The 26,742-nt window shown below is 39.8% G+C and overlaps 2 protein-coding genes across 12 annotated transcripts in view; both read right to left on the minus strand.

Moving 5' to 3' along the window:
- The window catches only part of LOC136098835 (collagen alpha-6(VI) chain-like), a 53,340-nt gene extending 38,377 nt beyond the window's left edge, over window positions 1-14,963 (minus strand). Inside the window, exons 1-4 of one of the 4 annotated variants that reach the window (XM_071804891.1) lie at window positions 6,741-6,779; window positions 5,686-5,815; window positions 2,983-3,078; window positions 1,326-1,937 (exon numbers count right to left, since the gene is read on the minus strand). In XM_071804891.1, coding sequence (XP_071660992.1) covers window positions 1,326-1,937; window positions 2,983-3,073 — 703 coding nt within the window. In that variant the 5' untranslated portion in view covers window positions 3,074-3,078; window positions 5,686-5,815; window positions 6,741-6,779. Of the gene's footprint in view, window positions 1-1,325; window positions 1,938-2,982; window positions 3,079-5,685; window positions 5,816-6,740; window positions 6,800-6,999; window positions 7,186-14,862 lie in introns of those variants that run through there. The other 3 variants (XM_071804889.1, XM_071804890.1, XM_065832565.2) reach the window with 3 other exon arrangements.
- A 2,568-nt stretch (window positions 14,964-17,531) lies between these two features.
- LOC136097740 (collagen alpha-4(VI) chain-like) overlaps window positions 17,532-26,742 on the minus strand; it is a 67,402-nt gene continuing 58,191 nt past the window's right edge. For 6 of the 8 annotated variants that reach the window (XM_071804894.1, XM_071804897.1, XM_071804892.1 and 3 more), the window contains 7 exons: window positions 26,473-26,509; window positions 25,303-25,790; window positions 23,267-23,357; window positions 21,509-22,180; window positions 20,570-20,663; window positions 20,101-20,372; window positions 17,532-18,262 (listed from right to left, as the gene is read on the minus strand). In XM_071804894.1, coding sequence (XP_071660995.1) covers window positions 18,090-18,262; window positions 20,101-20,372; window positions 20,570-20,663; window positions 21,509-22,180; window positions 23,267-23,357; window positions 25,303-25,790; window positions 26,473-26,509 — 1,827 coding nt within the window. In that variant the 3' untranslated portion in view covers window positions 17,532-18,089. Of the gene's footprint in view, window positions 18,263-20,100; window positions 20,373-20,569; window positions 20,664-21,508; window positions 22,181-22,749; window positions 22,845-23,266; window positions 23,358-25,302; window positions 25,791-26,472; window positions 26,510-26,742 lie in introns of those variants that run through there. The other 2 variants (XM_071804898.1, XM_071804899.1) reach the window with 2 other exon arrangements.

Genomic DNA, 26,742 nt, shown 5'->3' on the forward strand with positions numbered 1-26,742 from the left:
TCAATGGATGGAATAAAACGCACAACAAACCTGCAAAATACATCATTTGGAAGTTGGCAGGTTCAGAACTGCTTGTCAGTGTCAATTTTGCCACCTGTACACCCTATTCCTGCATGACACAGAGTCCCCACAGGAAAAATCAGAAAGTCATTAAAGACAAGCCTGTAGTTAACATTGAAGTTGCCCAGGAAACTTTCGGTTTACACTTTCCCACCTTTGCAGTGATGTTTTTTGAGACCTTAACTTTCTCTCTGCGTGATGTTTGCCTAATACAGGAGAATTAATAGTTTCACTAAATATGTTTGGCGTTATCTGAAACACTCTGCTGAAAGTTCAGTGATTTTTTTAAAGGAAACCCTACACATCCTTTTTCTACTGTAGCCCTTTCAGACAGGGTGGGAAAACAGCTTTATCCCACAGAAGTTTTATGCAGATTTACAAAATTCATATACAGCTAAAAATTAGTATTTCTTTTACCTTGCTGCTCTCACCAAGGAGTTTAGGCAGCTGAATGAAACAACAGCCAGCCAGAAATGCTCAAAGCAGTAAAAGTCACATTCTCCCCAGAGCAGCACAACTGCACAGGAGTTGCCTGAAATGGCACATGAGATCACTTTCTGTGATCACTCTCTCCTGTAACAAATCATAGCTGTTCCCCTCCTTCCCTTCCTAATGTTCCTCTGGATGGCAGAAAAACTCTAAGAAAATCTGACAAATACTTTAAAACCAATAAAAAGCTGCCCTAATCGCAGAATAATATATTTTAATTCCCTGCAAATGCATTTTCATCCTGTGGAACTTTAGTAGTGTAAACTGAAATGTGAAACTTATGCATTTTCATAATATCTATAAGAAGTTCCCTACACCAGCAATGTCTGATCTTCAGCACGGAAATTTAGTGTGCTGCTCAGGAGGCCACATGCCTGTTGACTCTCTCACAGCTATCACTGAGGATGCAGTTAGGGTTGCACCAAAACTCCCGTGCAGAGTCCACTGCATATGCCAAAACTGTATTTCAGAAATGCCTATTCCATCAAAGAAAAGCCCACAGGTGATGTTGTGCTCTTTCCTTTTCTGCCCCTTCCAGCTGCCTCTCTGTACAGACCACACAATACACATTAAAGATCACAAATACAATATTGGCATCTAACCACAAGCCCAGATTAAATATTTGCTAGCTGATGTTACTACTCGACTGCTGCACAAAGGTTATCTTAACATTTGGAAATACAATGCAGTCCAGTTTTTCTGATGGTTTTTTTTCATTAGAATGTTGAAAATGATCATTACTCTCCATGGGACTGACATGAAGTAGCACTGCTTACCTTCTTGCACAGCTATGTCACTGAAATCAAGTGTACTTATTTCCATTAAGTCACTGATGTTTTCTTGGATGATATCATTAATGATCTGTGGTATATATTCTGAGAATTTAGGCAGCTCCTCTATCACTGGATTTTTGTAATAAAATGGTGGGGTGGCCATCTCAAAAAGTTCATTATATGAAGCTTCTTTTGTCCCTATTGCTATTATCTTTACTCCAAGACTCTGCAAGCTTCTGGCAGTTTCTTGAACATCATCTTCTGAGGGTGCTGATGTTAAAATCACAATGATGTTTTGCTTTTCTTTTTCATCTGCTGACTTTTGGAAAAAGGTTTCATAAGCCTCATTGAGGGCATCTCCAGTTTGCACTGAACCCCCACCCTTAAGTGTAAAGTAATTCCTGATGTGATTCACCATAGGACCCTTTCTTCTGTAAGTGTCCAGCATAAATTCAGTGTACAATTCATCACTGTACTGAGCAAGTGCCAGCCGATATTTATTAGGCCCTATTGGTAGGCTGTCAATCATACGGATCAGAAATTTTTTCACATAGGGGAGAGATGAAGGTTCCATAGTGTCAGAGCTGTCAACTAAGAGGACAATATCTGTAGGGACTGAAACACAGAAAATTCAGTTTGCTACATCGCCTTTCTCTTCTGGATCCATAACATAGTCAGACATTGCAACTGTCCAGAAATGAGACTTTGAAAGAAATTCTGCACCCCAGTTAAATGTGCTAGTGACCACACAGAAAAATAGATGCCTGCAGATGAGGAAATCTCTAGTCAACTGCACCATGACAAAATTAGCCAGATACTCCATCGAGTGTAGTTTCACTTAGCAACCCAATAGCATAAAGGAGAGCAGGACTAAGATACAGCCTCTACCTTTCTGTTTTGCTTGCTTACACCTAAGCCAGTCTTACGTAGTCTCTCTAGTGCACAAGAACATTATGTATGTAAAATTTTCCAAGAATGGGACAGTTCACTGTTTCAGGAGAAACATGGAGTAACAAGCTAGAAGGTAGATTGCCAGAATGGGAAATTCAGCAAAAAGGGCCACAAAAAACTGTGTTTACACATACCTGTATAAGGATGACTGGCAGCTACACTATCTCCTGGCATGTCTGTGGGGATGAGTTGCAAGGTGGGGTTGTGGCAAGGAGCAGTCTCCTGCAGCCCAGTCCCAGGCAAGGCTGCACTTTGGGAAACGGCCAGCCTCAGCTCAGCTCAGCCTTCCTGTCCCCTCAGTGTCTCACTTCATACCTCACATCATGCTTCAGCTCACACACCTCAGCCCTCACTTCACACCTCACACTTCAGCTCATATCTTGAATCTCACCTCACTCCCAAAATCTCAGCTCTCACCTCACACTTCAACTCACCTTTCAAACCTCACCTCACCCCGCAAACCTTGCCTTACATCTCACACCTCACCTGAAACTTCATCTCAAACTTCACCTCACAATTCATTACCTCCCACATCACATCCTACATCTCAAACTTCATTTATTGCCATCCAAACCCAGCTTTGGCTACTCTGCATAGAAGTTTCTTTACCCTCTCCAGCTTCTGGCCATTATTTAGTGCAAAAATGGTGAGCAAAGGTTTTTTTTTCCCCCCACTAAGAATAGGATTAAAAAAAGAGATAATAAAATACCTGTGTTCTGGGAAACAGAGATGTACACCTCAAAGAAGATGAAGAACAAAGCCAACAGCATCTTGATCTCAAGGCAGAGTCCTCTGAGCATCCTCTCTGAGGGAGGTGAAAACATTGGCCACAGTCAGAATATTAAAGAAACTGCTCTTTAACCACATGTGTGTATCAGGAAAAGCCAACTCTATTGAGGTCCAGATGCATCCTGCTTTGTAATTTTTTTGAATTTGGATGAAAGTGGAAAGCACTTAAATAGCCACCTGTTAATCAAATGGTAAATATTACTACAAGAAGTATTATTACAAAAAAGTATCTTTTGAACAGCTATTAACCCTTAATGAACAGGCATGTTTATGATTTCAGGAAGGATGGGTATCTTATATTGAAATACTACAATCTTCCATCAAAAGCTTTTTTTTTTTTTTTTTTAAGCAATGTATAGTGAGAAGCTTTTTACACAATACTGAAAGATGATCCAGCTTTTGCTGATTTTAGTGGGAGCAAGACTGCACTCCAAGGCAGTGTGAACCTTTTTTAGCTGATATTTAGCATCCATTGGGTAATAGCATTCAGATGTTGAAAGCTTATGGAAATAAACTAATAACCAAAGGGGTGACAGCTCTCCTGAATTTTGCTCCTGGTCTTGATACCCAGTATGAAAGGAGGAAGAAAAGTCCCATTTAACACTGAGCTTTTCTATTTGCACTACACTGAATTTGAAGAGCTGCAGGAGTAACCCTATGCCAGATAAAGGCTACTTCAGTCTGGCCTGTGTTGTGCTTTCAGCCCTTCATGTAAACCAGAACTTCAAACATCTCTGGGGGATCAGTCACCCTGGATCCTCTCTATAAAGTGAAGTCTTCTGCATGTCAGTTCAGCTTGCCAGCTGGCAGAATTTTAAAGGCAAAAAATAATTCACAGAAATAATTTCCTGTCTTTCTTAGGAAATTTAAAGTAAGTTATCCTGTAAACATTCACCCCAATCTCAGGCTATGATCTGTCCATGCCTGTAAATATCCTGCTTTATGGAAATATTATGCCCATAGCTGCTAGCGCTTGGAGCCAGAGCTGGTGCCAGCAACTTTGTGGACTGGGTCACGCTCCTGGGAAAACAGCTCACCTGTGGGGAAAAGCTGAGTAAGAAAGGTCCTGGAGAAGCCCCACCTGGATCCTCTGCCCTTTGCCTCTGGGGGCTGCACTGCAGGGTGGTCTCTCACCCTCAGTCCATCCCTGTGCTGCACTGGAGGCATGAAACAGCCCAGCACCCTCCTCACCTGGACCCTAGCCCAGGACAAAACTGCCTGGCTCAGCCTTGGACTAACCAGGGACTTGTCATGCTGCTCTAAGTAATTTGATACTTTCGCCCCCCAAAATTCTAGAAAGCCACATTTCCTCCTTTTTCTGACAGCATTGATAAAGCACAGTCTCTTGCAGGACAGTGTAGGAGAGCTAGCTCTCAATCTCAGTCTTCTAAGGAGGAACACTGAAAAATCTGATGTTGACAGATCTCTACCATCAGTGGGAGCAGTCCTTGCCCAGAACCAAAGGGAAATGGGCATCTTCAAGCGCCAGGTGATGAAAGTTCTGGCAACTGGCTCTGTACGAAATCTTTGCTGTCACTTCAGATAGCTGAAATGGGATATTGTGTTTGTATGCCTTGTTATTCTTGTATTTTATGGCTATTTCACACATGTGGCAAAACTCCAGTGATTCTCCATCATCCTCCATAGATCTGCTCTTGATTTACAGTATAATTGAGAGTATTGTTTGGTCCATGCTTGCTCTAAGAATGTTTTAGTATCAATAAAATCTGAAGTAACAGCTGAAATAATGAGTATAAACTCTACTTATTTTCATTTGTTTTCATTTTATCTGACAAGTCATAAACGTTCAATCTATTTCATAAAAAATAATCAGCTTATTCATTTAATAGCTGATTTTAAATTTTGCTCTCAAGCATAGCAGAAGAAATGCAGGACTACTAGAAATACCTTCAATTTTTAATTGTCTCTGAACTAAGGTAATAGTTAAAGTACTCAATAAATGATGTCACTGTAAAACTTCAAAATACTTGTACACGAGTGGCTAAAAAGTGTAATTAATTTAGGAATGTCCACCCATCTGAATGGACACAGAAACCGTGTTAATTCTATCGTTCCTTTAAAAGCTTCTTGAAGGAGAAATTTCATATTACTGAGCAATGTACCTAAAAAGGTACAAAGTAAACTCAGATGAAGAAAGGGACATTTGTTTCTTAAGGGTTACTCTTAAGAGTAAGCGCAAAGAAAGAGAAAGGTGAAGGCAATGACATGCTCCCAAAGTTTAGAAATCACAGGTTCATACTGTATTTAAGGGTGCTGTTTTTAATCTCTAACTTACTCCTTCATCTTTTACATCATACTTTATTTTTAGGGATATTAGTATGTTATTTGCTAAATATGTATATATAAACACACATATATGTATAAGAATTATTAGGAAACAATTCACATAATTTGGGAAGCAAGTAGATTCCCCTTGGAAGGGTGCAATAAAATAAGTTAGTCAGGCCCAAGTCACTGTGGGAGGAGAAAGTGATACTCCGTTTCTGCACAACTGAGCTCAAGTTCTCCACAGTTTTGCCCAAGGAATTTCAGGGAGCTCTGGTTCTGCATTCAGGATGATTCTTCCCATGACAGAGAGGAACAGAAGCAAGAAGCACCATACCTATGCTGCTCTGCACCACTGCAGGGGCTGGGTCTGCTGGTCAGGACTGGAGTGAGCAGTTCCTCCAGAGGGCCAAAGAAGCTGGGATATGCTCCCTCTTTCTGGAAGACCTTAGTGAGCAGGCAGGTAGCTGTTTAAAAAACCCTACTAGTCAGAGACCAAGTCTTTGTGAAGCCCTGTCAGCCACAAGAGAGTACAGGTCTCTATGACACATGTTCAGGAGGACACCACCAGTGAAGGACAGCCTACATAATCTACTCTGCTCTTACAGTACCCTTGGAAGTGGTATTTTTTACAGATTCTCCCTATATAATATTATATTTATTTCACTACTGCTTGTACATTTAAGGTTCATTGCTCATTGCTACATTTATAGTTGTCCTTTTACAGTTTTTCAGTCAGATATCCTGGAAAGTGATACCCACTACTGATATCCATGCATTGTCATTACATATACTATTCCTTGTTCCTCCCACTCACAGAACTAATTCTTTTCTATTTATCAAATCCAAATGAATTATCTTTCAGTTACATTTTAAATATTTAAATTTTCAAGAAAAGGATCACGCAGCATTGTCCTCAGAGCTAGGCTACTACTATCAGTGGATATCATTAATCTCCTATAACAACACTGCTTTTATTAAGTGTTGGAGCTGTGTAAGGTTTTACCATCATTCACACATAACTACATCCATGTGTATAATATTAATAAAATCTGAAATACTTCATTTACTTAAGTCACCACCCTTTCAAAATCTTCAGTGCATCGTGTTAGCCTGTGTCTGTATGTGTTCACAACTAAATATGAATGTACATGCATAGTACAGAGAGAGAAAGAGGAAAAAAAACCCAACCAACAACTTAAAATCACAAGTCCAATAGCTTTTAGGGAAAACCAGTAGTAATTTCAGAAATTCAAATAAAAGCTTTCGCAGAGTGACATATTAGCAAATGAATACAAAGAGACAAATTTCTCAGAAGGAGAAATTTTCTGTTGCTGTTTTTTTAAATAAATCCTTTTCTGATAAGCAGAAGAGACAGTTTGTAACACTTACCAGACAAAGGGAAAGGTGTCTGAATGAAACATTTCAGACCATCAGAGTCCCTAAATGGCTTATGGGGACTGATATCCTTTTATAGGGTTTCAATTAATTTGTGATGAAAAAATCCTCCCACAATATTATTAGATACATTCTGGTGGTTTGGAAGCCTCCTAAAAAAATACATATTTGCTGTTTTTCCCTCCTCCTATCCTTTCTCTTTTCCCTTCTTCACCTCCCACCCCTTTTTCTCTGGCTCAAATGCCAAACTGACCTTCAGGGCTGAGCTGATTCAGACACCAGGAGCAGCAGCTCTGTAATTCACATCTGGTTCCTCTAGGACATCTGTCTTCTGGGACTTTGGCAGTGCAGTCTCCCACAGCTTCCCTCAGCCCTGTACATCCACAGCAGCAAGGCAGTGGCCAGCAGCTCCTCCAGGGTTGTCAGGGTTGCTGGTGCTCTCTTCCCTAGCTAGGACTGATATCCTAACACTTCCAGTCACCATTTTTCAAGTCTTGACCAAACTGGTTGAGGGATGGGGCATTTACACAGTCTCATTAGAATATATCAGGGAAAATAAATGGGCTACTACAGAGATTCATTGGCTCTGAGTGCCTTATTTTACACCACGATAATTCCAGCCTTGCTACCCTGCACTCTTGGACTGCACTTTCAGTGTTTCACTTTTCAAAATTCAACGCATCTGTAATATCACAGACACTTCTTGAAATTTAAAAAATAGGTTCAGTGTATAGATGATCGTTAGCCAAAAACTGCAGTTACTCTGTCTATGTAACATACAGAAACCTGTTAATTTCAAGTCTAAAATCAGGTTCTGTAAGAAGAAAAATCCAAATAAAGCCTTATAAATCTATCTAGAGTCTTTGAAGCTATCTGAAAATATTTGTAGACTTGTAGAATATTTACAGGCAACTGGAATTTTTTTGAATGCAATTTGTTGTTCTCACATTTATTTCCACTTCGTGACGGTAGTGGATGATATTGCAGGACACGGGAAATATTATTTTTAAATAATCCCACAGGCTGATGGGCCTGACAGCACTAACTACTTATCTCCATTGATTTCAAAGGAAATATCACCATGAGAAGAATTTCATAGTAAATGAAAGCCTTGATTTACCAAAATCCTGAAATGCTTTCTTGATGCAGGGGCAGCCAGTGTACAAGCAAAAAGCTGCATCATGTTCAGCCACAGACCTCACCTTACAAAGGGAAATGCATGGAAATATTCTCCAAGATATTTACAGAGGAGATGTAGGTTGTGCTGTGTTTCACCTTCACAAGGCTTACTCCAGTTTCCTTCAAAATCACAGTGTATTTTGGGTTTGCCTTTTTTTTTTTTTTTTTTTTTTTTTTGAGAGACATCAGTATATCAATCTCACGAGATGCTTGCAAAACCAGTTGCCTCTGTTCCATCTCTGCTGAATGAATCAGTGTGACACAGACCAGAACTCAGAGATGGGGTGTTACAAATTCCTGCTTCCCTTTCACAACATACAGGACACCAACACTTTTTCCACAACAACATGGGCCTCCAGCAAGATCAGCTGGTAGATGTAAATCACCTGGCAGAAGCTGAGCCTGAACAGGCCAGGTATGATGCAGATGGGAGATAAAGGTATCTGAAAAGTTTGTATCCATGATTTAGCTTTCTTGGATTGACTGTGTGCACCCTTCTATTTTCAATGCAGTTTAGGAATACTTTGGGACTCTTCATTATCAACAATAAATTCTGATGTAACAGCATTTCCTGGTAATGGTTCCTTTTACTACTGCTTGGCTAGGAGACTCTGCTCTGAGTCAGCCAGCTCTGGACAAACTCTGGTGTAAGGTACAGCAATGCAATATGTATGGATGTAAAGCCAGTAGCTCATTTAAAACTCCAACAAAGTTACAGCGAAGCACTTTGTTTCCTCAAGAACTCAGACTCTGCTGATTTAAGGAGTGCAGCAGAGGCTGCTGCACTCCATCATAGATACTCGGGGTAAGTTACTCACAGCTGAGACAGGGAGACAGGACCAGAACAGGGATAAGATAATTGCAACATCGTCACAGGGATAAGATAATTGCAACATCGTCTTTCACTGCTAGGACATCTTTGACAGCACCAGCAGTTCTGCACTTCAACAGAAATTATATAGATAGTTGGCTCCTGATGGCCCTTCAGACCTGCCATTGGGGCCACAGCTGCTAGCACAGGCTTGTCTTGGGAATTCTGTGGGAACTTAAGAGACTTCTTGTCACTGAAAGTACAAAGAAAAGAGAATCTTCCAGAATTTAAAGCTGTGGTTTAAATTAGCCAAGAAATCTAATTAAAGAAGAGGAATCATATGTTATTTCCCCCTTAGATTCCCCTAGAGAACACTTGATCTTTTTCTTCATATCACTGTTGCGGTAAAGCCTTGCCCTACCTAGCTGTAGATCTGAGTTAACTGGTTGTTCATGTGTTCTCAGCTATTTGTATAGGCTTGCAGTAAACATCTGGAAAGATGTAATATGCAGCTTCTACCTAACAGATATTTGAATTTGATAAAGACACCAAACAGTCCCTGGGTTTCAAAATTAAACACCATATTTCTCAAATTAAATGGAGCTGATCTTCCATTAGATGCACTTTAGAGATAGCAATAAGATTTTTTTAAAAAAAAGGAGGGATGGGATTTGCACGTAAGTAATCCTCTGTTTTCTCTAAGATCTTGAAAATTGTTGACAGATGTCTCTGAAGTATGAAACATGCATATACCCAGAAAGAAAGCAGGCAGTCTGGACAAAAACAGGTCATACAAGATGCTTCACAATGCTGCTTGACTCCAGAAAACAGTGGACGTACATGGTGAAGGTGGTCACTGGGATCTTTCCTTTGGCTTCAAGTGAGAGACAGTGATGTACATCTGCTAACAGACCGACCTGCAGAGTTCTTGGAGAGGAACACTGCTATGGGGCTGCCAAGAAACTCGCTATAGAGGTTCAGAGACTGTCTGGACTCTTCCTTCTCTCTTCTTTCATCTCACGAGAAAGAGCAGGTCCCAACAGCAGAGCACGTACCATGTAGAAAATGGCACATAGATCGGTCTGGAAAGATAAAATGGGCAGCAGACACTGACCTTGCACAGAGTAGAGGTAATACTAATCAACAGAAGGTGGCACCTGGATGGATTTGCATCTGCAGAGAAACTTCCTTTGGCTAAAGAGCCCAGCGTGGTGTTACTTGGTCAAATCAGCTTCACAGTTTGTGAAAATTCCTGGATTTGTCATTGATGGGCAGCCTAATACAACATTAACACCATTGCCAAGGGCTGCGACAGTGCCTTCACCTGACACACCTTACAAAGATCTGGACTATTACAATACCCAAGTATGAAATTAACAACCTTTAAAAACTCTATTAGAGACTGCTACCACATTTCCACAGTAAGACAGGCTCTGCTCTGAGATATGGCCTAGTTGAGGGGGAGAAGAGAGACAGGGAAGAATGTCTGATGACCACTTTTGTTCTGTATTCAGTGGCAGCCATCATCATGTAGAGAATACGTCATTATCTCACTTTGTTTCTTCAGTATGAAATATTTTGTGCGTGATTTTTACAGCTCTTTTTCCAGTTTATTTTTTTTATCCAAGGAAGCATTAAGGAAGCTGCTGCTGCATCTACTATAGAATCATAGAATTGTTTAGGTTGGAAAAGACCTTTAAGATCATCAAGTCCAACTGTTAATCTAATACTGCCAAGTCCACATATCTTTTAAACACCTCCAGGGATGGTGACTCAACCTCTTCCCTGGGCAGCCTGTTCCAATACCTGACAATCCTTTCAGTGAAGAAGTTTCTCCTCATCTCCAATCTGAACCTTTCCTGGTGCAACTTGAAGCCATTTCCTCTGATTCATGTAATTTCTAGTAATTCCATGAGGCTACATCTACTACTAATTCTTTTGGCATTACACTTTGAAAACAAGTTTTCTGAAGAAGTGAGATTCAGTTCTTCATTCTTGAAAATGAAACAAATTCAGACCAAGTATGTTCTTAAATGCCCTTCTGGAGATGTCTCTTACTAGTTTGTTCTTACTTCTTCTGCTCTTTCCCCCAGTGGCATATCATTTGCTATAACACTGCTCTGCTGGGTTATCAGGTTTATAAGCACATGGTTGTGAAAATGGAATCAGCCTCAGTGCAAATTAAATACTCTTCACTTCTGCCCCTTCCACCACATAACCAATAACCCATCACATTCCCAAGGGATTTTTGCTGCCTTTAGGGAAAGCTTAGGTTTGCCATAGTGCTAGTGGCATTGCCTCAACAAGTACAGACTGCAACAGTTGCACTGCCAAAGTCACAAAGACTTTGTTTTGGCCACCACAAACTATAGGAAGAGATCAGCCTCTACATCCTCTCTTCCACTCCAGGGAAGTATCTCACCCTGCAAGATCTACCAGCTAAAGTTTTTACATGAGAACTCCCAAATCCCATCAGGTAAAATGTTCAGGCTTAGCCCTGAGACTTGCTAAACTTTTGTTTAGTTTTTCCCCAAACCAGGATTATTTTGTCAGAAGTGGGTTACACAACCTTAACATCAGCAGCTACATCAGCAGATCTGAGAAGGTGAACAGATAGCAAAGGAGAGGCAGTGACCTCCCAGTTAGTACTGCTACCAAAAGATGTGCAAATGGCAGGCCCTCAGCAAAACAAAGGTTAAGGTACCTCAGGCACTACACAACAATTTCTTCGTAGAAAAGGAAGCTTTACACTTGCCCTTGCAAAGGTGGAAGCAGGCAGTGCGGGGCTGGTTCACTAGCCACAGCCCTTCCACGGGAAGACAAAATTACTAAGCAGAGATAAATCACGGGGAAATGTGTCCTCTTTGCAGGAGTCAGTCATGTTCCTCCACTCGACTCTGAGTTTGGCTTGTCACACATCAATAAAGCATGATGTGTCCAGCTGTACCCCGTTCAGAGTTACAGAAAATGCTGCTAAAACTGGTTGCTTTTGGCAAGATATGCAGAGCACTTGGCAAGTGAAGAGGAAGCAAGAATGTAAATGTTTTGCTAGTTATAAACAAAAGGCTTTAATTAAAAAGAAATTTTTACATAACTTTTATGGCAGTGGCTGGATACCAGAACATGCAATTGCTGCTGGAAATCTGTTTTCCAGCTGGATTCACTTAGGCAACCTAACTGTAGGCAGCAGAGTTGTTCTGGAGCAATCAAGAGCAGGGCTAGCTAGGAAAGTCATTTGGAGCTTACCTATATTCATACATGTGTTATATATGCATGTATGATCTGTTAAAAAGCAAGGGTGGGTGGTTGTGTTACACATCCTTCTTAGCACAACACAAAGTAACTCAATTTTGAAAGCAGACACAGTTTCCTCCAAGCTCTAAGTTTGCTTTACAGGTCTGGGCAGGTCATTCAAAGCAGCCTCTGGATGACACTACCTTGTTCGGTCTTAATTCCATGTACTTGCACCTTTTACGGAAGAATTTTACTAGAATGTCCCAAAATAACAAATGAAGCTCTTTTTCTCCATCGTGGACATGAAGGACCAGTCATTAAGTAGAATGTATTAGCTTAAGCTTCAGTGAAAGAGATAGCAGCAGGAATGGCTAATGCAGTAAAGGAATGGAAAAACAAGACAAAAAGGGAAAATATTGAGAGCCCTTGTGGTAAAGAGGAAAGGGTTTCCTGACTGCCACACGCTGGTAACGGCTCTGTGTCCAATGAACTGCACAAACTTCTGCTAATGGTTTTGTGCTTTTTTTTTTTTAATGCAAAAATTTCTAATCACAATAGCTGGTTTGCTCTCATGGCAAATTGTTTCACTGTCTTAACAAGAAACAAATTGCTGTGTATTTTGGCAGTTAGCAGAGTTCCCACAGAAGCAGTACCTACACAGTCACAGAACCACAGCATGGCTCAGCCTGAAGGGGACCACTGGAGGTCATCTGGTTCAACCTCCCTGCAGGGCCCAAGCAGGGTTACCTAGAGCCAGTTGCCCAGGACTGTGTCCAGATGAGTTTTGAACATCTCCAAGGATGGAGACTCCACAACCTCCCTGGGCAACTTGTGCCAGTGCTTGGTCACCCTCACAGTAAAAAAGTGTTTTCTGATGTTCAGAGGGAACCTCCTCCTCTGTTTCAGTTCATGGCTGTTGCCTCTTGTCTTGTCACTGGGCACCTCTGAAAAGAGCTTGGCTCTGTCTTCTCTGCACCCTCCCTTCAGGTATTCATCTATAAGATCCTCCTTGAGCCTTCTATTCCCTAGGCTGAACAGTCCCAGCTGTCTCAACCTTTCCTCTTACGTGACATGCTCCAGTCCCTTCATTATCCTTGTGTTCCTTTGCTGCTGTTGCCCAGAACTGGACACAGTACTCCAGGTGTTGCCTCACTACTGCTGAGCAGAAGGGAAAGATCACCCCTCTCCATCTGCTGGCAATACTTTAACTAATGCAGCCCAGGACACAATTAGCATTTGCAACAAGGGCACATTGCTGGCTCATATTCAACTCCGTGCCCACCAGGACTCCCAGGTCTTTTTCTGCAAAGCTGTTTTCCAGCTGGATGGTGCCAGCATGTATTGGTGCAGGGAGCTGTTACTTACCAGGTGCAGGACTTTGCACTTCCTTTGTAGAGCTAATGTTGAATGCAAAATAAGAAAGGAGCTCTTGAAGTTGTACCTCTTGTTGAATTTAATGAGGTTCCTATCATCTCATTTCACTAACATGTCCACATCTCTCTGGCTGGCTGCATGACCCTTTGGTATATCAGCCACTTCTTCCAGTTTTGTGCCGTCTGCAGACTTGCTGAGCATACACTCTGCCCCATCATCTAGATCATTAATGAAGATGTTAAACTGGACTGGCCCCACTATTAACATATGTGGTCCACTGCTAGTGACCAGCCTCCAACTAGACTTTGCACCGATTACTATTCTCTGGGCCCAGTGTTTCAGCCAGTTTTCAATCCACCTCACTGCTCATCAAGCCCACACATCAATAGTATGTCTATGAGGATCTTATGGGAGACAGTGTCAAAAGGTCTTACTGAAGTCCAGGCAGATGATGTCCACTGCTCTCTGCTCATCTACCAGGCCAGTCATTCCATCGTAGAAGTTTGCTGAGTTGGTCAAACATGACTTTCCCCTTGTTTAATCCATAATGATTACTTCTGATGATTTTCTTGTCTTTCTTGTGCCTGGAATGGTTTCCAGGATGAGATGCTGTGTCACCTTCCCAGGGATCCAGGTGAGGCTAACTGGCCTGTAGTTCCCTGGGTCCTCCTTCTTGAAGAAAAGAACATCTACTTTCCCACTTCTCCCAATTGCCATCACTGATAGAAGATTATTAAGAGTGGCCTCGCAACTAAACCTTTCAGCTGCCTCACAGGTGCATCCCATCAGGGCCACGGACTTAGACACGTTCAGTTTGCTTAAGCATTCCCTGATCCGATTCTCTTCCACCAAAGATAGCTTCTCCTTGCTCCATATTATCCCCCTGCTCTTCAGGACCTGGGATTCTTGAAGGACTGTCACATGCTGAGAAATGGCACCAGGCCACTAACAGCAACGCTACAAGCACCAAGGGTCTACGAGTCAGTGAAAAGAATAACATTGACTTCTTACGCACTGGTAACTGTCAGTCCCATTAAAATCCTGCACATGCATCACACTTTGCCAAGATGCGATGACATTCACCTCATGTCTTGAGAAAGAACGTAAGACTTACATTCCATTTATACAGGATCCAAATGATAGTCAGGACATGTACCAGCCTTGTTACAAAAGGCAAAATTTAACCCTTACATGTTTCAGAAGAGCTGAGCTCCTTCCTCATTAGAAAAGCTGGTCAATTCACCTGTCAGATACGTAGCCAAATTCTGCAACAGGAGGTAGAAAATAACACAAAGCCAGAAAGCTGGATGTTTTCCCTTAAAATGCTTCATGTCTTTCCTTGCTCTAAACCAACCTAGTTGCATTAAATTAATTAAGATATGTATCACTAGGTAGAATTAATATAAGATGCAATCTGAAACCTTTTAAAATTTAGTACTAGATTGTGAGCATTTTCACATCATTATAACCCTTATAATAAAAAATAACCAAATAAGCAGGGGCATTAAATTTACTCACTTTGATTAAGCAGAACCCAGAGACAGCGTTTTGGTCCCAAGAAGATCTGTTCTCTGTTCATCACCTTCTTTTTCAGAGGACTGGGCCTCAGAATTCAGCTACTCTGGATTACAAAACTCTGTTACAAAACAGAATATGCGCATTTGGGCTGACATATTACAGTAGTAGCATTAGGTTTAGTATATCTACCTTCTTGTACTTTAAAAATGACAGATTATCTTAACTAAGGCCCTCACCAGCATAAGCATCAGACACAGGTTTACTGCGGCAAAACTATATTGCTCCCTAAATAGATTTCTGCGTGGCTTGACTCTAAATACACCCTCTGACAACATCCATAAAGAAGTCACTTCCTTGTTATTTCCGAGGGATTCAGGTTTCTTCTATAGTTTGGGAGGAATTTGGGATTGAGCAGGAAGAGATTGTTCTTAATTCACCCAACTGAGCAGTGGGTACATCTTCAGAAGACTGCTTTAATTAGAGGACAGAACAGTGCCAAGGGTTCAAAAAATGTAGGTGCTAGGTACTCCATCATCTAGAGCAATGTTCTGAAGCTTAAGCACCCACAGCACCAAAAGTACATTATCAGACAACGTATGAAATTCAGCACCTAGATTTCTCACAAAAGCCTGTTAAGTATGTAGAAGCAGCAACACCAGAATATTTAACTGGCATTAGAACTTAGTATTTCCCCAAACATTTTACCATTTGCTGAACACTGATGTTTCACAACTCAGTGAAATGCAGCAACCAAAGAAGTCTGGTCAGTTGCCCGCAAAATAAGTCTTTTCATACCATACCTTGTGTAACTGATCTGAATTCCTGTAGTACTCCGTATGTCTTAAAAGGAAAAAAAAAAGCCTGCAAATGCTGCTTGCTGGACCATCTGACACAACCAGAAGGATGAGGGGATAGACAAGACCCCTAAGCATCCTGTGCTAGCTAGCAGATTCCTCCCTTTGGAAAAGAGCCCAGGGGGTTTATGCCAGGAATGAAAGAAGGAGGAAAAAGAGATTAGGGTTTTGAGAGTCATTCTTCAAGAGGGGTCAGCTGGTTGCTCTTCTCTTGCATTGCTCCAGGAAGAGGATCTTCAACCAGCCTCAGATAAGGAGATGGAAGATGTTTATATAAAAAGCATGAGCCAGTTAGTTCACACTGACATAGACATTTCTCCTTATCAAGGAAGAGGATCCCACGCAGTGGGACTCTTCTCTCAGTGAGAAACAGTAATTTTGAGCCGGCAGCAAGACTAGCGCCAGATAACAAGGGCCAACTGAAAGAGATGGATTGCAGGTAGCTGAGATTCATCAGGGAACTCAGTGTCTCCTGGTCCAAAGAGAATCCAAGACACCAAAAATTGCTTCTGCTACAAGAACAGAGATGTTAGATTTTTCTTACTTGTCCCTTCCAAGGAAAAGAATTATTTATCTGAACAAAATTAGAATACTGAAGTTCTAAAGGAAACAGGAGGTCAAATTGCCAAGCTGTCTTAGAGACATAATTTATGTGAATCTCATTTAAAAAACAACCTAGTTCTTCAAAAAGGCTAACTCACTTCTCATGTACACCTGGCTTAAGAGGAGGGAGCCACTGATTTTGAAAAAAAGACAGAAACTACTGCCAACTGGCAGCATCTGTGGAAAAACAACTATAATACACAGAGAACAGCATTTTGGAAATCCAGATATTAACCACTTCAGAATTAAAAACATTGTATATATTGTAGTTAAAAGCAAACCCAGGTTCAATTTATTGCTAGACCAGTTCTAGCCCCACAACAGACAGGTAAGGTACCCTCCTTCAAGTACCACTTTCCAGACACATATAGAAAGAGAAGAGAGAGCAGGTTATCTCACACTCCATGGCAGTCCCATTCCATCACTTGCAAGAAACCCAAAGCTGAAAGACCAACAGTTTCATCAACTCACCCATCTCAGAGTTTGGATTAGCAGCAGTAACCCATGAGACATTTTGGCCCTTCCTCAGCTGAGCACTGCCTCAGGTGGCACTGTCACCTATAGCAGTGAGTTGCTCAGCAATATGGCAGCCTTGAGGCTGGCAGAGCCTCACAAGAGTCCACTCTGTTCCAAGTCACTGCTCACAATAGACTCCCTCTGGGTGGACCAAAAGCACCAGGCTCTGGAAATCCAAGGTCACATATGTTCCTTAAAAATTTGTTGAGGAACACTTATCCAGCAGTCTATACAAATGTATTAAAGATATTTTATCTATTTTGTTATAGACAAATACAGAGAAGAACAAAATTCCAGGTGAGCACAGCCACCTCTATAAAGAGTGGCCCAAGGTGACAAAGTAAAATGCACCATAACTTCTACAGACATAAAATGGGCAACAGCAGAGTTTGGGCAAGTCAGCAGGGTGTGAAAGCTTAGCTAAGTCCCACCCTTTTGCAGGGTATTGCATTTATTATTTCAAATCAGATGATGTCCTCCGGATTTTTTCTTTCCCTCAAGAGCAATCACAAAAATCTAATGTTCTAAAATGAATTCACTTGTCCAATCTCTGGTAACATGGGAAAGGGGCCAATGCTTATTTACACATGAGAAGCCACACTGTAGGAGTAAGTTTACATTTGTTTCAAGAACAGCAGAAGTGAACTATTTGAGAATGATTTATTTTATTAACATCTTGGATTATTCAGAATAATTCAAAAGCCAAGAATGACCCTATAGTTTAAAATTCTCTAAATCAAAGTGAAGTAAGTTCTAGTAAGTCTATATCATTTGAGAGCTGAATGCTTTTGGCATTTTCTAAAAGCAGGATAAATGCAAGCAAATGTATAAAAACATGTTGACGTTAGTCTCTCATGTCCAATGTTATTTCATTAAAATCTCTGTGTTATTGTTTTATTTTATTCAGTATATTTAAAATTGTACATTTTGGTGTTTATGGAAGAAAGTAAAGTTCCAACACTTTTATTCCTTTTAAACAATACCGTGTTAGCTAACAAGAGTTTCTCAACGTTCAACATACTATATTGGATCAACTGAAGAATAGTTTTATTTTCACTATTAAGTTACTAGATATATACTCAGCTCCCATGTTTCAGTTGAAAGAAATACTTGCTTGTGAAGTTATGTAAAGCTTTCTCTTTCACAGAATCACAGAATGTTTAGAGTTGGAAGGGACCCCTGGAGATCGTCTAGTCCAACCACAGCACACTGATGGTGTAACTGAAGAATTAAAGTATATTAAGCATCTCTGTACTAGGAAGACTCTATGCACAAGAATCCACATTCTTCTTGTGTTTCAAATCTATTTTTATTGCCTCCACAGCCCCCGTACCAGAACTGACCACACACTTTCTGCTCTTTGTCGTAGTACCACTTCAGAACGTAATTCTGACATTCTCCACTATCTTGAACAAGGTCACATGCATCTGGAAAAGGGAAATAAGAGACAAATTTAATGAAAGATTAACCTTTGTCAGCATTGTAATTTCAAGGAAAAGTAATGTTCAGTGCAAACTGGCAGATGAAAGAGGTAGCCATTGTTCAAGGTCTTACAAAGATTCATTAAGTGTTCATCCACAAACGCACAGTGCTGGTGTGGTGTGAACCCCCTCTTCTTATTATTGATTTGACCAGAATGTCTGAAACAACTAGATTCTCTGTGGCATAAACAGAAAGAATGTTTAGTCTTCTGACATAGACTTTTTCCTAAAATTATTGAAAAAATGATTTTACCTGGTCTATAGAGACTAGGTAAATAAAGATTTTCAGAACATCCACTTTTATTCCAACTTGTTATACTGCTCTCCATCAGTAAAATTTAATAAATGAACATGCATAAATGGTTAAATCATCCATGATAGTCTCTTAGCTGATTTCCAGAGTAATATAGATTTAAATTTAATAAATTAACCCAAAAGTAGATGAGAGTAGAACACTTCATAGCAATCTTGTATTGAGTAAGTACAGATCTAATCATCTTTCACCAGTGTAAATTCAGAGTTACTCAAATTAAGGGAGAACAACAGCTCTAGACTTTGGTAACTGTACAACATTGAAGGACAAGCACTGAAAAGTAAAGCAAAATACTGATAGAACTACCCAACCTTCTCCTCCTAATCAACTGAAACACAATAATCTCAAGAAACAGACCTGTACAAAATACATTACAGTTCTGGAACTGTAATACATGTTTTTAGATGAGAACTGTTGGGTCACTAATTACAACTCAGGCTTGGGAATGGTATTTCATATGTCTCCTATAAGTGGTTTAGCTCACTACTTAGAACATCAGTGCAATGATCCTGACTACTTCCTCACAGGGAATATTTTATTTGCAAAGTATAAACCATTACAAATCATCATGCTACTGAATTTTCTGTGACCACAGAACTGGTTAATGTGAGCACTGATTCAAAACTGTATACATGCAGTTAGGTGATGTGCAGAGCAAGTCTGTCATGCACTGTGGACATATGGCATTCCCAGAGGTACATTAGCTCTTATTTAAAGATCCAATATTTTAACAGTTTTGCAAAAGTATTGGTCATCTCTCAACAGGGATGGGGCCACCAGAGATTCCCACAATCATTTTTGAGGAGAGAGGGATGAAAATCAAAGGGGTGGCACCTGTAGCAATGAGCTACCACACACAAAGCTATGCAGATACCATTGATTTTTTTTTCAATTCAATTATCTCCAATCATAGTCTAAAGAATAAAAACACTCAATAGTGTTAGAAGAACGTTGGTGACAAACTATCTCACAATCAGCTTCCCATATCTATCATATCAAATGGCTAATGTGCAAAGAAGAACGCATAATTAGGAAGCAAAGTAAAAAACATGAAGATTTTTATAGGGTAACTCTGCTGAGAGATCCTGTTGTTTTTACAGGAACAGATTGTAGCGAAGATATATTCACTTCCTCCATGTTGAGATAAGTGAGCAGCAGGAGTAACTCAGTAATTATAGTGCAACTTGGGGATTTAAAATGAACAGCTATTCTAGTAAAGAGGGTTGGAATTTTATACTGTTACAAAAAGTTACAAATCAAAGCTGAAGTCACAATGACACCTTCAGTTCAGCCTTTAATTACAAACTCTTACTGCATAGATTTGAACTGAATACAAACATATGGTGACAAAACACTCTGGAAAATGTAATTAATGGAAGTGCTTCATACTATGTGAATGTTCAACTGAGCCCTTCACAATTTAGTGGTTTTTTACTAAACTAAAAAATATTTTCATATTCCAAAATCATACCATAATCACTATAGGTAGCTCTAGTTTCTACTGTCGCCTTTAAGTTTTCTTCATTTTCCTTCTGAGTTTCTCCGTACTCTTGTAGCTTTTTTCCTTCAGTATCTTCCTCTGTGAAATACTCATTCTCCTCATAAACATATTTCATTTCTGGCATTGTGTATACAGGTTCTGTGGTGGTCTCTTTAATATTCTCCAGGACTCTCCTTTCAGTTCTTTCAAGGTCTTCTAAACTATGATCATAACCAGTTTCATCAGTTCCAGGAAAAGGCACCCTTCCAAAGAGAGGAAAAATAAATGAAGTATTCAAGCACCAGCATGGCCTAGAAAAACACACCTGAATACCATGAAAAAAATTTTTGATTCTGATAATGTTTCTATGAAAACTACTTTGAATATAACTACTAACCCAAAGAGAGAAATCTTACGTTTAAAGATACACACTTAAAAAGTTTAATAGGCAATTACAGACCTTTCAATCATAGACACTTGTTGTTGTACATCTCCCCTGTCTAAGTTTTCACACTCTTGCTGAAGTTCAGGTGAAGGATAACTGTTCATTTCTTCTGTGGGGAAAGCACGGATATCACAGGTGAGTTTTAACATCCTCCAAACTCCAGTAGGTTTAATAAAAGGCACTACATTATTTTTCTCTTGTGAATTGGAGTTTGCATCCTTCAATAAGTAACACACTGTAGAATGACTAGCACTATGACCAGGAAAATCAAAATTATGTTAGAGATCAGCTAGACGAGAGCAACCTCTGAACCTTTTATACTTTTGTCTTGCTCTGTAATACCGTACCCTTCTATAGAGACTTGGAAATCTCTAAGTACATGCTTCTCAGGAGGATTTTAAATCAGTGATGATTTCCTTCTTGATATACTCTTGCTTGTACTTCAAAGCAGCTAAGACCTGCTAATATGCATGAATGTGTCCTGAAAAGCAAAGTTTTTTCCCTGCTCTACAGAGGAGGAATAACAGCAGAGAGGTTAATGCCAAATCTGCTAAATGTTTAAACTTGCATCTGCTCCAAAGTCCAAACAGGCATAAACAGCTCAGTAGATCTGAAGAAATGTAAGCCTAAATCAGGAATATAACTGTGGACTCTTAAATGAAGAATGGTCAGTCTTTAGTGAAAGGAGAATCAACAAAGCCACTCATTAAATACAAACTTAAGAGAAAAAACCCTACTTGAGACTTTGGCCTAGGGTACCATCAGAATATAACACTGTTCTGTCATTACTGGCACTTCCATTACTGTTCAGCATCTGCAGAAAACTCAAGATGAAGGACTGGCTAGCTAGATAATGACTAGAAACTGAATGACAGCACATATACCATGCCTTTTTCTACACAGCATTTCTCCTTCTGTCCATAACTTAAGCGAACGCCATTGCGCGCTACTTACGTTGTAGAAGATTTAGAAATGCCCGACTAAACCTCTGAGCGTATACCATCTCAGATGTTGAAACTCTGCCCAATGTCAGTAAGTGCTGATCTGTGGGGGAGCTTGACAGCTCCATCAGCTGATTGTCACTCACATCATCGCCAAGCACAAGAGTGAACAATGTGAATCCTTGGCACTTGGCTCCAAGTGCAATCTCTCTCAGCTTCTCTCTGTCCCACATGCTTGTTTTGCTTCCAACTATTGTAAATATGACCCTGTTTTTTCTTGGTCTGGGGGCTTTAAAAAATACATTTTCAACCGTCCACTGTAGGGCAGAAGAAATGGCTGATGGCCCTTCCAGTTGATGAACAGACTCTTGGATATGTTTCTTCATCAAATCTTTATTGCTGTATGTGACTAGATCAAACTCCAGAGCCACAGGCATCTGGTTTCTGTCAGGTAGGAAGCCCTTGGGAGCCTGCTGCACCAGTGCCACTCTGATGCCTCCATACGTTTCGTTTGGCTGTGAGGAAATGACAAACTGATCTAGCATGTTGCTCACAAAGTCTTTAGTTCTCTGAAACTGTTCACAGCTGATGCTGTGAGAGCTGTCCATGATGTAAGTGATATCCATATCCATCAGAACAGGGGGAGAAAAGGGCACCTCGCAGTTGGTCCTTGGTCTGCATTTATCTACAGAGGAAGTGCCAATAGATAGCAAACTATTTAGCAATACAACAAAAGCGATAGTTTAGAAAAAATTCAAACAGTTTTATTCATCTATTTTATTTTTCTTAATTTTGATTTAAAAAAATCAATTTGGTAACTCGAAATCTTCTTGTTCTAGTAAGGAACAACACATGAGTCTTGCTGAACAAGGTTTTCAGATATCATGGGAAATTATTCAGGCATGAGAGCAAAAAATGTTCATAAGTTAAAACTTAACGGACAAGAGTTCCCTTGAGAAATGTTCTTCCGTTGAAATCTGAATACTGTCAAGGACACTGGAACAAACTCTATTTTTCATCTCAGACCATTGCTCAGAATTCTGAAATATTATCATTTAACAGCTGTTCCTCCTCACAATATAGAATTTACAGTAAATGAGCCTGGTTTCCCAGAATCATAATGCTCATAAGTGCATTTCTGTTAAAAAAGAAATGCCAAACACAATAATTTATTTCACATCGCTGAAGCAGCAACTAATTAAACAGCTTTTGTGTTTCTGAGATTCTAATTCTTACCATTCACTGAAGGGGAAATTAAAAGCATAACTTCTCAGCACTGGGAATCTGTAATGAAGGAATGATCTGGCATGGAGAGCAAGAAGGTCCAACTGCAGAAGGGGTTAAACTGTCTGGAAATAATAATACCAGTGACAGAACAACTCCTTGTCAGGGAGTGAAGTTTTCTTGGTGATGAGGAGAAACAGCTACAGCATTGTCTTGCAGCCATCCTGGAATGTGAGCACTCATGGGACACCTCTGAGCAGCAGAGCTAGGCTGAGTGACCCCATGCAGCCACTCGTGGCATTGGTGCTGGTGTATGTGTACAGGAGGAATCAGCACTTAATGCATCTTTGCAGACTCCTGCAGAACCACTTATGGCAGTAGGACTCTGCTCAATGCATTGTTCATCAATTATTAGTTTTTATATTTAAGCAAAAAAAGAGTTACCAAAAAATTCCCCAACACCACACTGCAAAATAGAATCTATAGGATTTGTTATTGAAAGGGTAAAAAGACCAATGCAACAGCTGGAATTTGTAAAATATCTTACCAAAACAGAGTGTACAATATGTGACGTTATCCAAACTTTGATCTTCTTGTCTTTCCCAAACAAAGAATTGAAATCTTCTAGTATCATCAATCTGTGTTTTAAAGCAGACACAAAAGTAACATTAAAAAGAAAGGTAAAACACAGGTAAAAGATTTTTTTTTTTTGTCAGCGAATGGCGGTAATTTTTAAAATTTTCTTAGTAGGGTGCTACAGAAAAAAGGGCAGAATCTCCTGTCTCAGCTTGTTCTGGGACAAAGAGAAATCCTTCAGAGCAAACTTTTCTTAGGAAAGAAAATTCTAGCATTAGAAAATTTTAGCATTAGAACCACCGACGTGTTGCCTGTGATCAGCTGAAGAAGGACAATCTTCCGCAGTAGAAGATTTGACCAAGAAATTCTTGAGGAACCCTGAAGAGGTTCCGACAACATCCTACAATTTCACTGACCATTTGATCCCATCCAAATGTAATTCAAAGGAAAAAAACATTTCCTTGCAGACTAAGATAAATAAAAATAGCTGCAAAATATCATAACATTGCAGGAAATTAACCATATATATGGATAACCTAAATGGTGAGAAAAGAAATAATTACATCTTTGCATTAAACTTAAACTTTTTTTGTGTTATGCACAACACAATTTACTTCTGATTAACTGCTCTAAAGGATCTTACAGATAGCACTCTTCAAGGGAATTAGAATCAGCAATTACTGTTTATATCACCTCCAGATCAAGGCACCTGAAGCAAACTAACCCAAGCCAGTAAGTATCTGTGGCTACAGGCTGGTAGGATCATGAAGATTGAACCACCTCTCAATTGCAAGGGCAGAAGCCCATTTGAAAGAAAAAGGGAGGTTGTATTTTCTTGGCGGGTGGTGGTGCGGTCAGTTGCCTTCCCATCCCTGTAACCATAAAGGAGAGTCGGACAGTGAATTTTTGCGTTTCCCCCTGCTAAGCAGCTTTTTTAAACTTTTCTACTCTGAATACTCATTTATGGAAAGCTGTCACCTTCATCAATACCATTTGGATTCATAATCTGCTTACACTAAGTAAACAAAATACTTGTTTATCCTGTGGAGCAATCCAGTGAATAAAATATAAGCTTCTTTCTCATACACCAGCAGGATTTTTTCAGTCTACTAAGTTAACATTCAGCAACGCAAATATGTGTGTTGACTAATGGATATGATGCTGCATGAGACTAAATACAATACAAAAATTAAAGGGCTGACTTAGACGCTACTAGATCAGAACTTAGACTCAAAGTTTTGCCTTTTTTGTCACATTAAGTAAACATAGTTTCCTTCTACAAGGATAATTTTGAAGAAACTGCAGCTGGAAGGAATTATATTGCAAAAAAGTTAAAATTGAGCACAGATTATACAAAAACGAGCAGAAAAGAGAGAGAACATGGAATTCACATTACGAAACCTTAAAGACACTTAGAATCGTTTTCCTTTGGTACCTGGTAAAATGGATTGCTTATTTTTGTTTACTACCTCTCTCTATATGAAGTCATAATTTAAAACAAAAGTGATTAACTTTCCTTTGCTAATGGCAATACAGCTACCAAAAGGGGTTTTGCTTAATTTAATTCTCCTTTGAAAAAAAAAAAAAAAAATCTTAAAAAACAAACAAAAAACCAAACTGGTGTACTTGAAGCCTTCTACTACTACTTTTTCTAGAAACTAGGGCCATGGTTTGCTAATTAAATGGTTAGTACATGTCACAATTTCAGATGAGAAACAGCATATGTAACCAAGTGAAATTAAAATAATGTTATCGAAATTCTGTGATTCGGCCTAAGACCACAAGTCATAAACAATTCATGTGAAGAAAGAGGTCAGATGGTGATCATTATGGTCAAATGAATCAGTGTTTCTTTGTTAAAATAGTAACCTTTTATATACCCCTTTCTAATAAGTGATTGGACAGTTCCTGTAGAACTTCCTGGCTTGAGAGCACACTTAGCTCAAATGCTAGTAGATACCAAGCAAATGGATGACTGACTCAATTTTCTATAATCTATCTACTTACCGAGAAAGCACGTCTGACATTTGGCACTTCACTGAAGGCAATAACCACTGAAGTGATATCCAAGGCACTCAACTCAAGCACAGCTGTGTTGATGGCAACATCATCCTGCGATGGACCATTGGCAAAAAATAGGGCAACTTTTCTTGTGAGGATGCCCTGACGAACACGTTTGAAGACATTTCTTGCAACAAATCTCATGGCTGTCCCAATATCACGTTTTCCAGTTGATCTCTCCAGTGTTATTCTCTGGACTGCTTGCAGAAGCAAGCGTCTTTTTTGGAATTCCGAGAATCGGATGAGATAGCGCGTATTGGCATTGAAAGAAACAACAGACACACGAGCGCCTGTTGGGCAATTGCTTTCACTGATCTTAATGATCTTCAGCAATAACATAACAATGTTCCTCATTCTTTCAAATGCAGCTGGCGTAACATCTTCAGACATATCGAAAGCAAACACCACTTCAGTTGGATAAACTGGACATGTATCTGTATATTGAAATAAAAAAATTGTGTGAAAACCTTTCAATAACTCAAAGATTGTTAGGTTTTTCTTCACGTCTATAAAAGAATGGACATGCAGATTCCAAATGAGCTTACCTGATGAGCAAGCTGGAATGAAGAGATGCAGAGTAAATAAATATTCATTAACATCGTGACATATCTACTTGCTTTTACTAAAAAGCCTGACCCAAAGCTCAGATGACTGACAGAATCTCTCAGTGAGATGAGAGAACTCTTCTTCCACAGTTAAATTCTCAAAATAGTGCAGTTTTACTGGATCACAATTAAATAAATTGTTCTGGTTTCCACTGAGCACAGAAGTCTGAGAGAGAATGAACACTCCATATCTGGAGGTCAGGTGATATACAAATCATGTCTTCTCTCAGAAAATTCCCCAAAGGGAGTTTGCACAGTGCCAAAGAATTAATTTAATGTTAAATGAGGAAAAGAGGCATCTGTAATAGTTTTCTGTAATTAAGAGACAGGAAAAACGAGCAAAAAGTTTAAGCCTGTTTCATAAATCAGCTGCAAAGCCCTCAAATGACACCAGTCATCATCAAACTGAACCCAGACACAAACTACCTGACTCCATGGCTTCCAATGGAGGTTATTCCATTTAAGAACAGTGACTGGGTGGAATGAGAGCTAAAAGATGCTCCCTACTTACGGCAGTTTTTTCGTGTAAAATTCACAAGTTCACAAGGCTGCAGAACCAAAACAAAAAAGCAATTAATTGGCAAATCCCAGAACACCACAGACTGGAAGTCCTACTATTGGTTTGAGCTGAAGGTCATATCTCAGCTCCTGAACTCTCACTAAAGTAATTCCAGAATCGCACATTCCAGTTCCTCTGTATTTCAAATAGTACAGATGCTCTGCCCCTGCTGTAGAAACCTAAGGTTTTTTTAGATATGCTCTCTTGGCATTTAATCATGCT

This window comes from Patagioenas fasciata, chromosome 2 (genome assembly GCF_037038585.1).
Source record: "Patagioenas fasciata isolate bPatFas1 chromosome 2, bPatFas1.hap1, whole genome shotgun sequence".
Classification (NCBI taxonomy): domain Eukaryota; kingdom Metazoa; phylum Chordata; class Aves; order Columbiformes; family Columbidae; genus Patagioenas; species Patagioenas fasciata.